Below are 12,081 nucleotides of genomic sequence, written 5' to 3' on the forward strand. Positions count from 1 at the left end.
AATTTTATCAGGGCGCCTTGAAGGAGAACTATCACTCGAGCACTGTTTACTGCCCTTTGTGTTAGTAAGGCCAGCCCAGTCTAGCAAAATGCCTGTGTGTGCACTACTTAGGCCTGCCTTCAAGTAGTGAAGTGAGCTGATTTCCCCCCTCTAAGGAAAGAATGAAGCAATATAGACAGTATGAAGTCTGACAAGTCTACGAACTTGCCACCTGCGAACTTGGCCACTGTGCGCTTACATGGGCAGCTCTGTACAAACAGCTCGGTGAGGTTTCGTAACCTTGGTGTATCAGTGTCTCACAGCTGTGTTCATGTTGACGTGTGGAGGTGTCTTGCTGAGTGGTGTTCATTATTGTTGTGTTTTGTGTGCCGTCGTGAGGATGTCTGAGCTTGAATTAGAGCAACGAACAAACATTAAATTTTTTGTTAAACTTGGCAAGAGTGAAAGTGAAATCAGGGACATGTTAGTCCAAGTTTATGGGGATAATGCCATGAAGAAAACGGCAGTGTACAAATGGATTAAACATTTTTCTGAGGGGAGAGAACGCGTCCCTGATGAAGAGAGGTCAGGGCGGCCAGTAACGAGCAGAACTGATGAAAACATTGCAAAAATTCTTCAACTTGTGTGTCAAAATTATCGGCTGACTGTGAGAAGCATAGCAAACCAAGTAAACATTGACAGAGAAACAGGAAAATCTTAACTGAAAATCTTGGCATGAGAAAGGTATGTGTAAAAATGGTCCCGAAGGAGCTCACCGATGAAAAAAAGCTTGTCAAGACTTTTTGGAGATGCAAGACGATGTTTTGGGCCGTGTTGTTATTGGTGATGAAACATGGGTGTACCAGTACGACCCTGAAACAAAGCATCAAAGTGCACAATGGAAGTCAGCCAATTGTCCGCAACCAAAAAAGTTCCATCAGTCCAAATCAAGAGTCAAAACGATGTTGCTAACCTTTTTTGATATCATAGGGATTGTTCATTATGAATTTGTACCAGCTGGGCAGTTAACCAAGTTTACTGTTTCGAAGTGCTGAAAAGGCTGCGTGAAAAAGATGAAAACGACCTGAACTTTTCGCCAACAATTCATGGCTCTTGCATCACGACAATGCACCAGCTCACAGCACTGTCTGTGAGGGAGTTTTCAGCCAGTAAACAAATAACTGTATTGGAACACCCTCCCTACTCACCTGATCTGGCCCTCAATGATTTCTTTACCCGAAAATAAAGGAAATATTGAAAAGAAGACATTTTGATGACACTCAGGACATCAAGGGTAATACGACAACAGCTCTCCTGGCCATTCCAGAAAAAGTTCCAAAATTGCTTTGAAGGGTGGACTAGGTGCTGGCGTCAGTGCATAGCTTCCCAAGGGGAGTACTTGGAAGGTGACTGTAGTGATATTCAGCAATGAGGTATGGAGCACTTTGTCTGGGATGAGTTTGCAAACTTAAGTGTTAGACCTTGTATGTTGACTTCCTTAGAGTTGGCTGGATGAAAGGTGAAGGTACTGGATAAAAGCTTGGGGTTGGAGAACAGGACAAGGAGGTAGGCTTTAGCCTAATGATAAAAACACCCACAGCTGGTGCCAGCAGCCTCAGCAGGTTGAGAAACCATCTTTATTTAAGAACTGCCTGCTACCAGAGTCGACAACTATCATTACAAGAAGTACAAGAGCGACCCAATAGGCTAGTGGGAGTGATTCCATCTGAAGAAAACCCAGTCAAGTCAGTGGTCTGATGAAGCCCCAGGCCTTGCCCAGCTGGGAGATTTTCTAAGCTCTGCAGGCCCTGGATGGGGTAGGTGAGTTGGAGGCCAGGGGCCAAGGCAGGGTTCACCCCAACTGAGGGCACTGCGCTTCCTGGAGCTCTCGGCAATGCTACCAGACCCATTTTTTTCTCTCCAGTTTCCCTCTATTGTCCTACCTTCCCAAAGCCTATGACCATATATATATACAGCTACCAGGCACCTCTTCCGTGGAGTTTTTTGAAGTCCTTTAAAAATGCCCATCTAATCCCTCATGCCACTCCAGGAGCTTCTAGCAGCGCTGTTACTTCCCAGGATGAAACGAGGTTAGGCCGACCCAGGGAAACGGCACCACAGCTGGGCCTCGAGCTTTGAGTACTGGGATCCCTGTGACACGAGCCCAGTTGGACTCACATTCTGAGGCCAGGAGAAGTCCTGTAGCTGGGAAAGAGATGAAGGGAGAAAAGCATCCTTAGCCACCTTGGGCTCTCCTTGTGCAGAGCACAGACTGGATGGATCCTGGGATTGCCAAGAGGCAGTGTATGCTGGGAACAGACGTCCATAAGGGTGAGTCTTCTCCCTTACAGAAGGTGGCCGCGCTGCAGGCCCCCAGCCGGTAGACGCTCCAAGACGCTGCTACGCTCAGCACCTTCTGATTCTAAGTATCAGCCCTGGAAGGACAGCTACAGCATCTCCCTACCCCTCCAGTCTTCACCTAGCCTAGACCCCATAGCAACAGCTATCGAAACTCCTCAAAGGCCCCTAAAAAAGGAAGAAGCCTCTTACTATTCCAAGGTCCCACTGCAGAAGTTTTTCTGAGGTCTAACGTCAGTCTCTTTATTTTATCAAAGAAAAAGCACCCCCACCTCCTTTATGGCCCTCCTATGCCCTGGCACCATCTGTATCATTTGATGGCCTGAATGAAAGTAGACAGCTTGACCTTGCTGGCTCCGAGACTCCGCCTGGAGAGAGCTGCCCTCCCTGAAGACGAGGTATATACATCAGGCCTGTTAGCGTGCGAGGACCAGGTAGCCAGGCCGTGTCAGGAGCCCTGCAGGCTGAGCCCAAGATACCCAGAATGGAGAGACTGTCTCCCTCGCCCTGAAGTGGTGTCTGCAGGCGGTCTCTGCCCCTAGGCCTCAAGGCACTTACTGGCCACTAAGCTGTGGGGTAGAGCACTTGTTTGTGTCTGTCCTTGCTGCCTCTCGGGCTTGCGGGGAGAGGGGAGAGATCCAGAATCCAGTCATGACCACAGCAGGGGTGAGCCCCACTCAAGAGCTGCCTCAGCCCTTCCCAAGAGAAGATGAAAATCAGAGCCCCTTGGGCAGGAAGAGACTGAGAAGCCATCTAATCGCTTCTGCCTCCATGCAAGCTCCTGTACAAGCCACCCAGCAAGAGGCTATTCCATTTTACAAGCTTGCATGTCTTCAGGTCACCTACTGTCTTACTAAACCTGAGCTCTCCCTGAAGTCTTGGGCTGCCAGGACACCATTTCAGTTCAGTTCTTCATTCCCTGAACCAGTCCTACTGCACTGTGGTTAAGTTTTCCTGGGGCTGTTTTTCTAGTTACAAAACCCTCCTTGGCTTCCCAGCAGCCTGCTTTCCTCCCCTTGGCTAATGGGCCTCATTAGAATTAAGACACTTGGTTGTGTCTTTTGTCTCAAGCCAGCTTAGGGACTGTAGCCTCCAGCTGCACTGGTAGGTACTGTGCCAAACCAGCTCAGCCTTCTCGGGCCAGCACCTAGGCAACCAGCCCCTGCTCCCGTGCTGCAGCCCAAGGCAGTGAATACAGAATCAGCCAAACCTTGGAAGAGTTTCTCACTTTGAGCATCCCCTTTCTGATGGTGCTGGGCCAGCATGGATGCTAGGCCAAGTTCGGGGTCCCTGTAATGGGAGAATGGTAGCATAGCTGAGCTCCCAGCACCTTGCAGGGGGAGAATGGAAGGGAGCAGGCAAGGAGGGTGTAACTGATGGTTCCAGGGAGGCAGTCCCGGGCTGGGACGGGATGGTGGGTGCAGTAGTGGCAGGGAGGAGAGATGTGAGCTTCCATTTAAAAAAAATTGTAGTGGGTAAAAACATCAACATAAACCTGCCCAGGAAAATAGAGCAGGATGTAAACGTCTTAAAAACCATAGCAAAATAGAGCTCTAACTGTAAACTACAGAAACCAGGCTCAGGGGGCCGGTCCCCACCAGATGCCGTCCCGCTGCTCCTGGATATCGAGGGCCACTTGTCAGCGGAGGCATTGGGGGTTCCTGGTTGTGCTGCCACTGCTACCTGGATTTGGGGGATCCCTGTCCTTGCTTTGGGCTCTTCTTGGAGCACGGGTGAGAGGAACGGGGGCTTCGAGCCAGCACGGCACATTGAGTCCCAGCAGAAACTGGGCTCCAAGGCAAAGCACTGATGTCTCCTAGAATCTACCCGGGCCAGGCTGCTCACCCCATGGTCACCCACCAATAACCTCTTGAAGTAGAATTTTCATAGCCCACTGCCCTCCATAACCACCATCTTAACCGGCCGTAGCCATTCAGCCCTGACCCCTTCCTCTGGACAGACAAGCAGCCTGGACACTTGACTTCCTATTCCAGCCCTGTCACACACTGTGAGCTTAGGAGGTCCCTAACCCTTTCGACCTCCATTTCCTCATCTGTGAAGTGAGGGGCTTGGACAAGTTGAGTTCTAAAGCCTCTTCCAGCTCCGATGTTCTGTGACTGGTAATATACCCAGAGCACAAGATAGCATGTGCCATTTATTAACCCCCTTTTCTTCTGGAGAAATGCAAAAGAGCGGTCCGAGGCAGCTCAGGGGACGGGTCTTGTCAGGTGGTCCTGGGTATTCCTGGGAACAGGCAGTGCCACATTTATCCCTTGTCTTCTCAGAAGACTCCCGACTCCAAGACACAGAATGAATGCTGCATTCCTTTCCCAGGCTCGAATGAATCAATGTTGGGAGAGTGGAGTCCTGGGGCCTGCAGGCCAAGCTGGAGGAAGAGGGTGGGCACGTGACCCCCATCTCCTGTCTCTTGCCCAAGCCCTAAAGGATTGTGGAGGGTGGGTCTTGGTGGGGTGGGAGACCTCCCCAAGACAAGCCCTTTAGTCACTCAGCCACCTGTAGTGGCTTCTGTCACTCTGGATGACGTGGTTGGGTTGGCAGTGTTGGCTAAGAGGGCAACGTCAGGCCAGGTCTGGTGCCCCTCTTCACCAGGTTCCCAGCCTCTCAACCCTTGTTAGTCGTGACCCCTGGAAGTCCGGAGGACCACCCCCCAAAGTTGCAGGGTCTCAGCCTCCTGGCCTCAGACTTCAGGGCACTGGTTCTCAGCCACCTGGGCAAGTGGCAGCGGCCTCCAGGGAGCCATGGGGGACAATTCTCAGGGTCCAGCCGTGGGTTCTTGGTCCTGGGGTTTGGCCCTCTCCCTAGACTGAGGGATGTTGGTGTTTAAGCTTCGTCCCACTTCAGCCCAGTCACAGCCAGTGTCCCTGCCGGGCCTAGGGTTCTGCTCCCAGGGGGCGGAGTCTCTATGCGGTCCCCAGGCACCATCTCCAAAGATGTGCAGACGAATATCTCAAACCAAACCCCTTTCTTCCCATAGGCCTGTCCCTCCCATCCAGGCACCCTAGAGGGCCAGGGCATAGGGTTCAGTATCATCATGGAGTTACTTCCTCGTGTCCTAGGTTTAAAGAAAAAAAACCCTCACTCTATCCTGTGGCAGAATATGAAATATCCTACCTCCTACCAAAAGGACATTATCTAAAGTAGGTGTTCAAAACCAGCCATTCCTAGGCAGTGTTGGGCCACCTTGGCGTCGGGAAGGGCCCAGGGCTGTGTTCATCGGATGTGGCCGTGCGGCTGTGGCCGAGAGGGAGGGGCGCCGAGATCAGAGCTCCAGGTAGCCTACGAGGATCAGCATCGCCGCCGCGTGGGAGAGCGTGGTGCCCGAGCGTGGGGCTGGGCCGACTGCCGACTTCTCCACCATCATGCTTGTGCCTGAAAGTGGCAGGCGGAAATGTGGGCCTGGGTCACCGGGCCCCACTGCAGCCCACCCCACCCTGCCCTTGGGACCAGTTCCAGACCTTCCTAGAGAGACTCAGAGAGCCGGCTTCAGGACTGGGCGGTGTTCTTAGCTCCACTCCTACAGCATTTTGTAGGACCTCGGCTTTGCTGGTTCTAGGCCTCCCCGTTCCCCTGAAAGGACCACACTCATCTCCCCAGCCCTCAGGGTTGTGGGGGAGGAGGGAGCAAGGGCGGGCAGTTCCAGGACTACTTTGCACATGGTTCCTGCCTACCTTCCCCTTTCCCCTTGGGCTCGGGCTGGGGTGGGGTTGGCTTGAGTGAGAAAGATTCCCTCATCACGCATCTGCGTGGACCCTGATACTCCCAGGGCAATGGGTGGGGAGAGGCAGCACCTCCGTTCCTCACGATGTGGACTTCTGCTGGGGTGCCGTCCCCTCCAGGCCCTGTGGTCCGGATCTGCACCAGGGCATAGCTGAGGTCTTTGGGAACTGCAATTTCTATCCCGTTCTTGCTGCTGAGGTGGAGCGTGGGAGTCGGGTGTAAGTCATCCTGGTACAGCATCTGTGGGAGGACGTCAGCCAGGTGCAAGTACTTACTCCAGGGCTGTGTCTTCCGTCTTCCCCAGCTGGAGGCGCCGGGAGGAACCCAGCTGGTTCTGGGCCTTGGAGCTGCTCCTCCTCACCCCTCCTGTTCCCGCTGACCAGGAAGGACCAGGCTCCGCAACAAGTTCCTCATTGGTGGAGGAAAGCTTGTGAGCGGATGGACTGTTTTTGCAGACCTCTTAGGCTAGATCCTTCTTCACCCAGACTTCACTCAGTGTGTCATTGCCCCCATGAACCCTGCCTTTCCGCAGCCATACTATCTGCCCCCTTTCTTACAGTCTCCACTACTAGTTACCTGGAGAACCATTCATGTATTTCGTGCCTCTCACAATCACAAATGCTTTGCTCACATCTAACTCAGCTCCCTCCTGCTCTAAACTGCAGCCCCCTCGTGTTCACTGGAAACGGTGATGAACTGTTCATCACATTCAAGGCTCGCCTGATCCCTTCCTTACCTTATAGCCAGTGACTGCAGACTCATTTCGGAGAGGGACCACAGGGTCCCACTTAATACTAAGACTGGAGCTCGAGAAAGTCCAGGAGATATTGCCAGGAGGTCGCCGTGGAGCTGCCAGAGGAGGGAGGAAGTTGGGGGACTTCCAAATGTTTCCTCACCACCCACCAGCTTGCCTTTAGCCAGTCTTTTTCTAGATATCTGCCCATAACAGTTACACCCAGAAAATTCACAGCTGCCTAAGAAACAAACCCCATGAAAACCTAAAGGTTGGAGAAGAGAGAAGCGCTTCAGAAACCATGAACTCCACTCTTTATTCTCAGTAGGTTTGCTGCCTTGTTTCTGTCCAGCCCAGGGCTTGTGGGCTAGAGCATTTGTCTTATGTTGGGGAAAGAGTGATCCTATCAGCACGTCCCCACCCCAGGCTGACAGACTCACGGGGCTTCATGGTCGTGGCATTGGTGGAAGGACTGGCAGGCCCAGTGCCCGCCCGGTTGTAAGCTCGTACAGTTACGTGGTACTTGGTGTTGGGGTGCAGGTCAGTGACTCGGGCACTGGGGTCCAGCCCTGCTGTCCTCACTCGGTCAGCAGCCGCTTCTTTGTCCCCAGCTTTCCAGTAGCGGATCTGAAGGGGGCAGGAATAGCCTAGGGTCAGCAGTCAAGTTCAGGACCTCAGAGCTCCCTTGACCCTGGCCCTGGCCAACTACCTTCTGTTCCTCTCCTGCTCACTCTGGTCCTGGGACAAGCTGGTGTGCGTCCCTGCTGCCTTCTCAGTGCCCATCAGGGAGCCGGTGAGTAGGTGAGAGTGGGAGATGGGTACCTACCCAACCTAGCGATGGCCTCCTGGAACCCACTCCTATTTAATTAACCCATGGAATACTGTGGGGACTCTGCTAAAGGTTATGACATGCATATCTGTCCTTGCAAAGTTGTCTCCCAACCCCTAGCGAACTTATGATGGCTGTCCAATAGACGCAAAACCATTTCAGTAGTCATCATAACATTAAGAGCTGTGAACTGTTCTAACAAATCAAGGGCAGAGTTGGGGCTGGCCTAATCTATTGTGCTAAAAGCCGGAGCTGACTCTACTGGAATGGCACTACCAGCATCTCTAGTCCCCAGGCCTGATGACTCTCCCTTGGGCAATGACATTCCTTGCTTTTTCTTCTTCCCTTCCTCTGGCTTCTTAATCTCCACCGACTACATAGGCACCCTAGTGTGGGCTCACTGGTGGGCTCAGAGTCCCCAGGGACCAGTGATCAATTGGTACATAGAGGGGGCCATGTTGTTCTCTGCAGCCCCAGGGATGCTAGGCTAGCTGGGTGCTGGCACGAAAGGGACAAGCCATGTCCCTTCCAGAACCCACTCCTCCTCCCTTGGGCCCCCACAGCCAGCAGTTACTACAGTGTCTACAGGCCTGTCTTCCCCTCCGGGTCTTAGCTGAGGTCATGCTCACAGTGCTGCATAACCTGGGTGCTGTTTGCCAAGTTAGAGAACGCATGATCCCAGGAGGAGGGACGAGTGAGCCGCGAAGCGCCCCTGCCTAGCCTCGCAGCCCCAGCACCCTGCCTCTGCCATGCCCCAGGGTCAACGCTCACCTCATACCCCAGGAGAATCCCGTTCATGTCCTGTTGCACAGGTTCCCAGGTCACGTTCATCTCTGAAGATGAGACCCCCTTGGCCCAGACATTGGTAGGGGCCACCCTGGGCTCTGGGGATCAATGCAGAATGGGCTTGGATTGCTGGGGCCTCCCTGTGTCCTACAGAGCAGCCGCCAACCGGGATGGCCCTTGCGTAGGACTTTAGAGAGCCCAGGGTCCCGGGTGAAAGCCATGTAGGGGTTCCCAGGGAGTCTCCCTCCCCCTTCCCTAGGCCTCAGCGGGGAAACAGGTACAAGAGCTAGAAATGAGGCCAGTGGCTGGGAACCCAGGCGTCCGGACCAGCCCAGAACGGACCTGAGCCGGGTGCGAGCAGCACTCCTCGGCCCTACCCCTCATGGACAAGCTGCAGGGGGTGCAGGGTGGGCACGTGTCCGCCTACCCTCCTCAGCGGAGAACACGAGCGCGGTGAGACTCTCGGGCCCATTCCCACGGCGGTTGTAGCTGCGGATCTTGACTTCAAAGGGCGTGTAGGGCCGGACACTCTCGTTGCTGTAGACGAAGTACTGGGCGTCGGCGCCGGGCACTCGGGCCGTCTGCCAGCTCGCGCTGCCCTGCCTGCGGAAGGACAGCAGGTAGCCGAAGCCGTCTCCGTGCTGGTACTCCCGTGACATGGGCTGAGGGGCAAGAGCGTGGCATGGGCGAGGGGCCGAGGGTGCGTCTCCCGCCCATTCCCCGGCCCCACCCACGCTTCCCCAGGAGGGTCGGCCCCTGGCCTCCTGCGCCTGAGGGACTTTTATCCCGCATGGTGCTCCTGCGAGAGGCAGCAGGAGCAAAGGGAGGGAGAAGACGTGGTCTGCTCGAACGGGGCTGTGCAATAACTGCCTGGGTCTTCTCTGCACGCGGCTCCAGCCCAGAGATGTCAGGATGGGGTGGGCGAAGCAGGAACTTGTCCCCCCCACGCCTCCAGAGAGCGCGTCTGCCTGTCTCTGCAGCTTACCGTCCAGTTGACGACGAGCTCTCCGGGGGCTCCGCCACCGCCGCTGAGTCCTGAGGGTGCCACTGAGGGCGCTGTCAGGGCCAAGGACACAGACGTGGCTTGTTAACCGGCAATAAGGGAACAAAAGCCATGAGCCTGTGACTGTAAAGCATTCTAGGACAGGGACACCCCTTCAGGTGGGCCCTGGTTTTGTCTTCTAACTGTCCCTCTGGATGTGGGCTCTGGAGTCAAGCAGAACCTACAATCAAATCCCACCTCTGCCACTTACTAGCTGTGTTACTCTGAGCAAGTTACTTAACCTCTCTGAGCCTGATTCTCGCTCCATGAGATGAGGATAATGTTTCTCTCAAAGGGCTGTAAAAAGATTAAAATTAAACAAGACAGTAGCGTGTGTGTGTGTGTGTGCATTCCATTAATGACCACTATCTTCTTCCCTCATGTTGGCTTAAATTAAATAACACTGACCAACTCCAGTTTGCTTTAAAATTAAGGGGAATAAATAATCCAGAACTGCAGTTAGTGGAAAAACATTTCTTTTAGGTTGCAGGATGTTTTATTATTTTTTTTCTTTTTGTGGCAGACTTAATTTCCTAATTGTCCCTGATACTCAAAAAGGCTGCTATTAAAATAAGAATGTATTTCATAGCTCATGAAGCTTTGCAGCGGGTAACTTAGCTGAGGGTCAAAATATTCCTCAGATGACCCAGCAACTGGAGACGTGTGACTTGGTTTGATGACTACAGCTTAGGGCTTTTAATTTGCAAGGAGCACTTCAACACATTGCCATCTGGTCCTGGGAGGTGGGCATTATTTCACCCTTTCCAGGGTGGAAAGACTAAAGCACGGAGCAGTGAAGTGACTTGCCTAAGGCCACAGAGCTAAGATCTAAATGGCACAGCTAGAATCTGAATTCAGTTCTTCTGATTTCAAAGCCCACCATCTTTCCTCTGCATCATAGCTGTCTTCGTGCCCGTCAGCTTCTGGGATACCAGAATGAAGGCGACCACGCCCCACCCCACGTTTGACTCTGCAAGAAGTCCAGTCAAGAAAAGTGCTCCTTCTGGAATTCCTTACTCAGGAGAGGTGCTAGTTAGAAATGTCGAATGATTCCAGAAAGAATTCAGAAAGTCAGACTGGGGCATATATGAAACTGTTGAAGGGACACCAGAAGGCAGACCCTCACTACACCTCCAGCGGGGCAGGCCTGGGTGGGCAGGAAAGGACAGGCAGGGCCTGACCCCATGACTCCATGCTGTCTGTCCGTGACCCCAGGGCTCTGGGCAGGAGAGACTGTTCCATGATGCGACCACCATCTGTCCAGTGAGCTGGACCCGGGCCAGAACAAAGGTTTCTTTCCAACCCTCCCCCCCCCCCCTTAGAGACATGTAAGTGATGTTCATTCTAACATAAATCAGCGCCCCTCCCTGCCTCTGGTTCCTGGAATAGGCCCTTGTCCTCACTGCGTCAAGCATGGAATGTCCCGCACCTGGTGGAATTCAGATACTAGTACCTGTGATTATCGCCCCCTTTTACCCTGTATAATCTTTGTGTCAAGAGGCACAGAGAGTATACACTTCATCTTGTAGCTGCTCAAGATACTCCTCTATGTAAGTTTCTCTTAATAAACTGTTAGTTGCCAGACTGGAGGGACCTGCCTCTTTCTTGGGTCTTTCCCTGCCCTCCACTTGCAGAGGTAGATTTTCAGTCCCAGGACCTTTGCCTGGGTCTGTGTGTACTAACAGGCTCTCATGCTGGCTTTTCACCTGTGAAAGGCTCAGTAGGTGGGCAGAAACCTCTCAGCAGATGCTGACAGGGGCCTCGGGCCTGCCCGGCTCTCTTCCCTTCCTTCCCCACTCAGATTCCGACACCCACGTGCCTTCCAGGGGGGCTGTGGGCAGATGAAACCATTTAGAGGACCTGGGGACACTGGCTGCTTCCGTGCCCCCTGCACCACATTCTCTCTCTCTCTCTCTCTCTCTCTCTCTCTCTCTCTCTCTCTCTCTCTCTCTCGCTCTCTCTTGCTCTTGCTCTCTGTCGCTCTCTCTCCTCTCTCATACACACACCTTCCTCATTAACCAATTTCTACAGCTCATTGTACCTCCAGTGAGGATATCTGCCCATCGGCCCTGGGTTCAAGTCCAAGTTCTGCCAGTGTACCCTTCTCTTCTCCACACTTCGGTTTTTTCCCATTTTTAACAAACTCTGTTTTGAGATCTTGTAGATTCATGTGGAGTTGTAAGGTTGGCCCATGTTTTAAATGAGGGGTTCGGACTGGATGGTTCTTCCAGCCCTGATAGGCCGTGGCCCCGGCCCCCACCTCTGTGCACTGCTGTAGCCCAGCCCCGACTTGTGTTCTTTTCTCATCGGTTTTGTTAGGAAGTCTGAAGCTGGTGAGCAGGGTTGGAACTCTGTTAATTGCTGTTTGCTTGGGGCTCCTTTTAAAGAGGGGTTGAGTCTGTGCCCTGACGTTACTTCTCTTTGGGACACCCAGGACTCTGACCTGCTTCCTTGGTCCGGATTTTGCTGGAGGGCCCACTGGGCTCCCCAGTGCCCAGGATGTTGCTGGCTGTGACCCGGAACTCATAGTCCATCCAGGGTGTGAGGCCCAGCACTTGGGCGGTCTCTGCATTGCCCTCGATGTTGGCCGGATCTGCAAGGCACCAGGGAGTCAGG

The 12,081-nt window shown here is 53.4% G+C and overlaps 1 protein-coding gene across 2 annotated transcripts in view; it reads right to left on the reverse strand.

Annotated features, from left to right (window-relative positions):
- Positions 1-1,597: 1,597 nt before the first annotated feature.
- The window catches only part of CNTN2 (contactin 2), a 32,376-nt gene continuing 21,892 nt past the window's right edge, over positions 1,598-12,081 (reverse strand). For both annotated transcript variants that reach the window (XM_019711454.3, XM_074322268.2), the window contains exons 16-23: positions 11,909-12,058; positions 9,409-9,479; positions 8,851-9,085; positions 8,409-8,521; positions 7,249-7,435; positions 6,812-6,924; positions 6,147-6,315; positions 1,598-5,727 (exon numbers count right to left, since the gene is read on the reverse strand). In XM_019711454.3, coding sequence (XP_019567013.2) covers positions 5,618-5,727; positions 6,147-6,315; positions 6,812-6,924; positions 7,249-7,435; positions 8,409-8,521; positions 8,851-9,085; positions 9,409-9,479; positions 11,909-12,058 — 1,148 coding nt within the window. In that variant the 3' untranslated portion in view covers positions 1,598-5,617. The remainder of the gene's footprint in view (positions 5,728-6,146; positions 6,316-6,811; positions 6,925-7,248; positions 7,436-8,408; positions 8,522-8,850; positions 9,086-9,408; positions 9,480-11,908; positions 12,059-12,081) is intronic.

This window comes from Rhinolophus sinicus, chromosome 11 (genome assembly GCF_057876585.1).
Source record: "Rhinolophus sinicus isolate RSI-liver-muscle chromosome 11, RSI-T2T, whole genome shotgun sequence".
Lineage (NCBI taxonomy): Eukaryota > Metazoa > Chordata > Mammalia > Chiroptera > Rhinolophidae > Rhinolophus > Rhinolophus sinicus.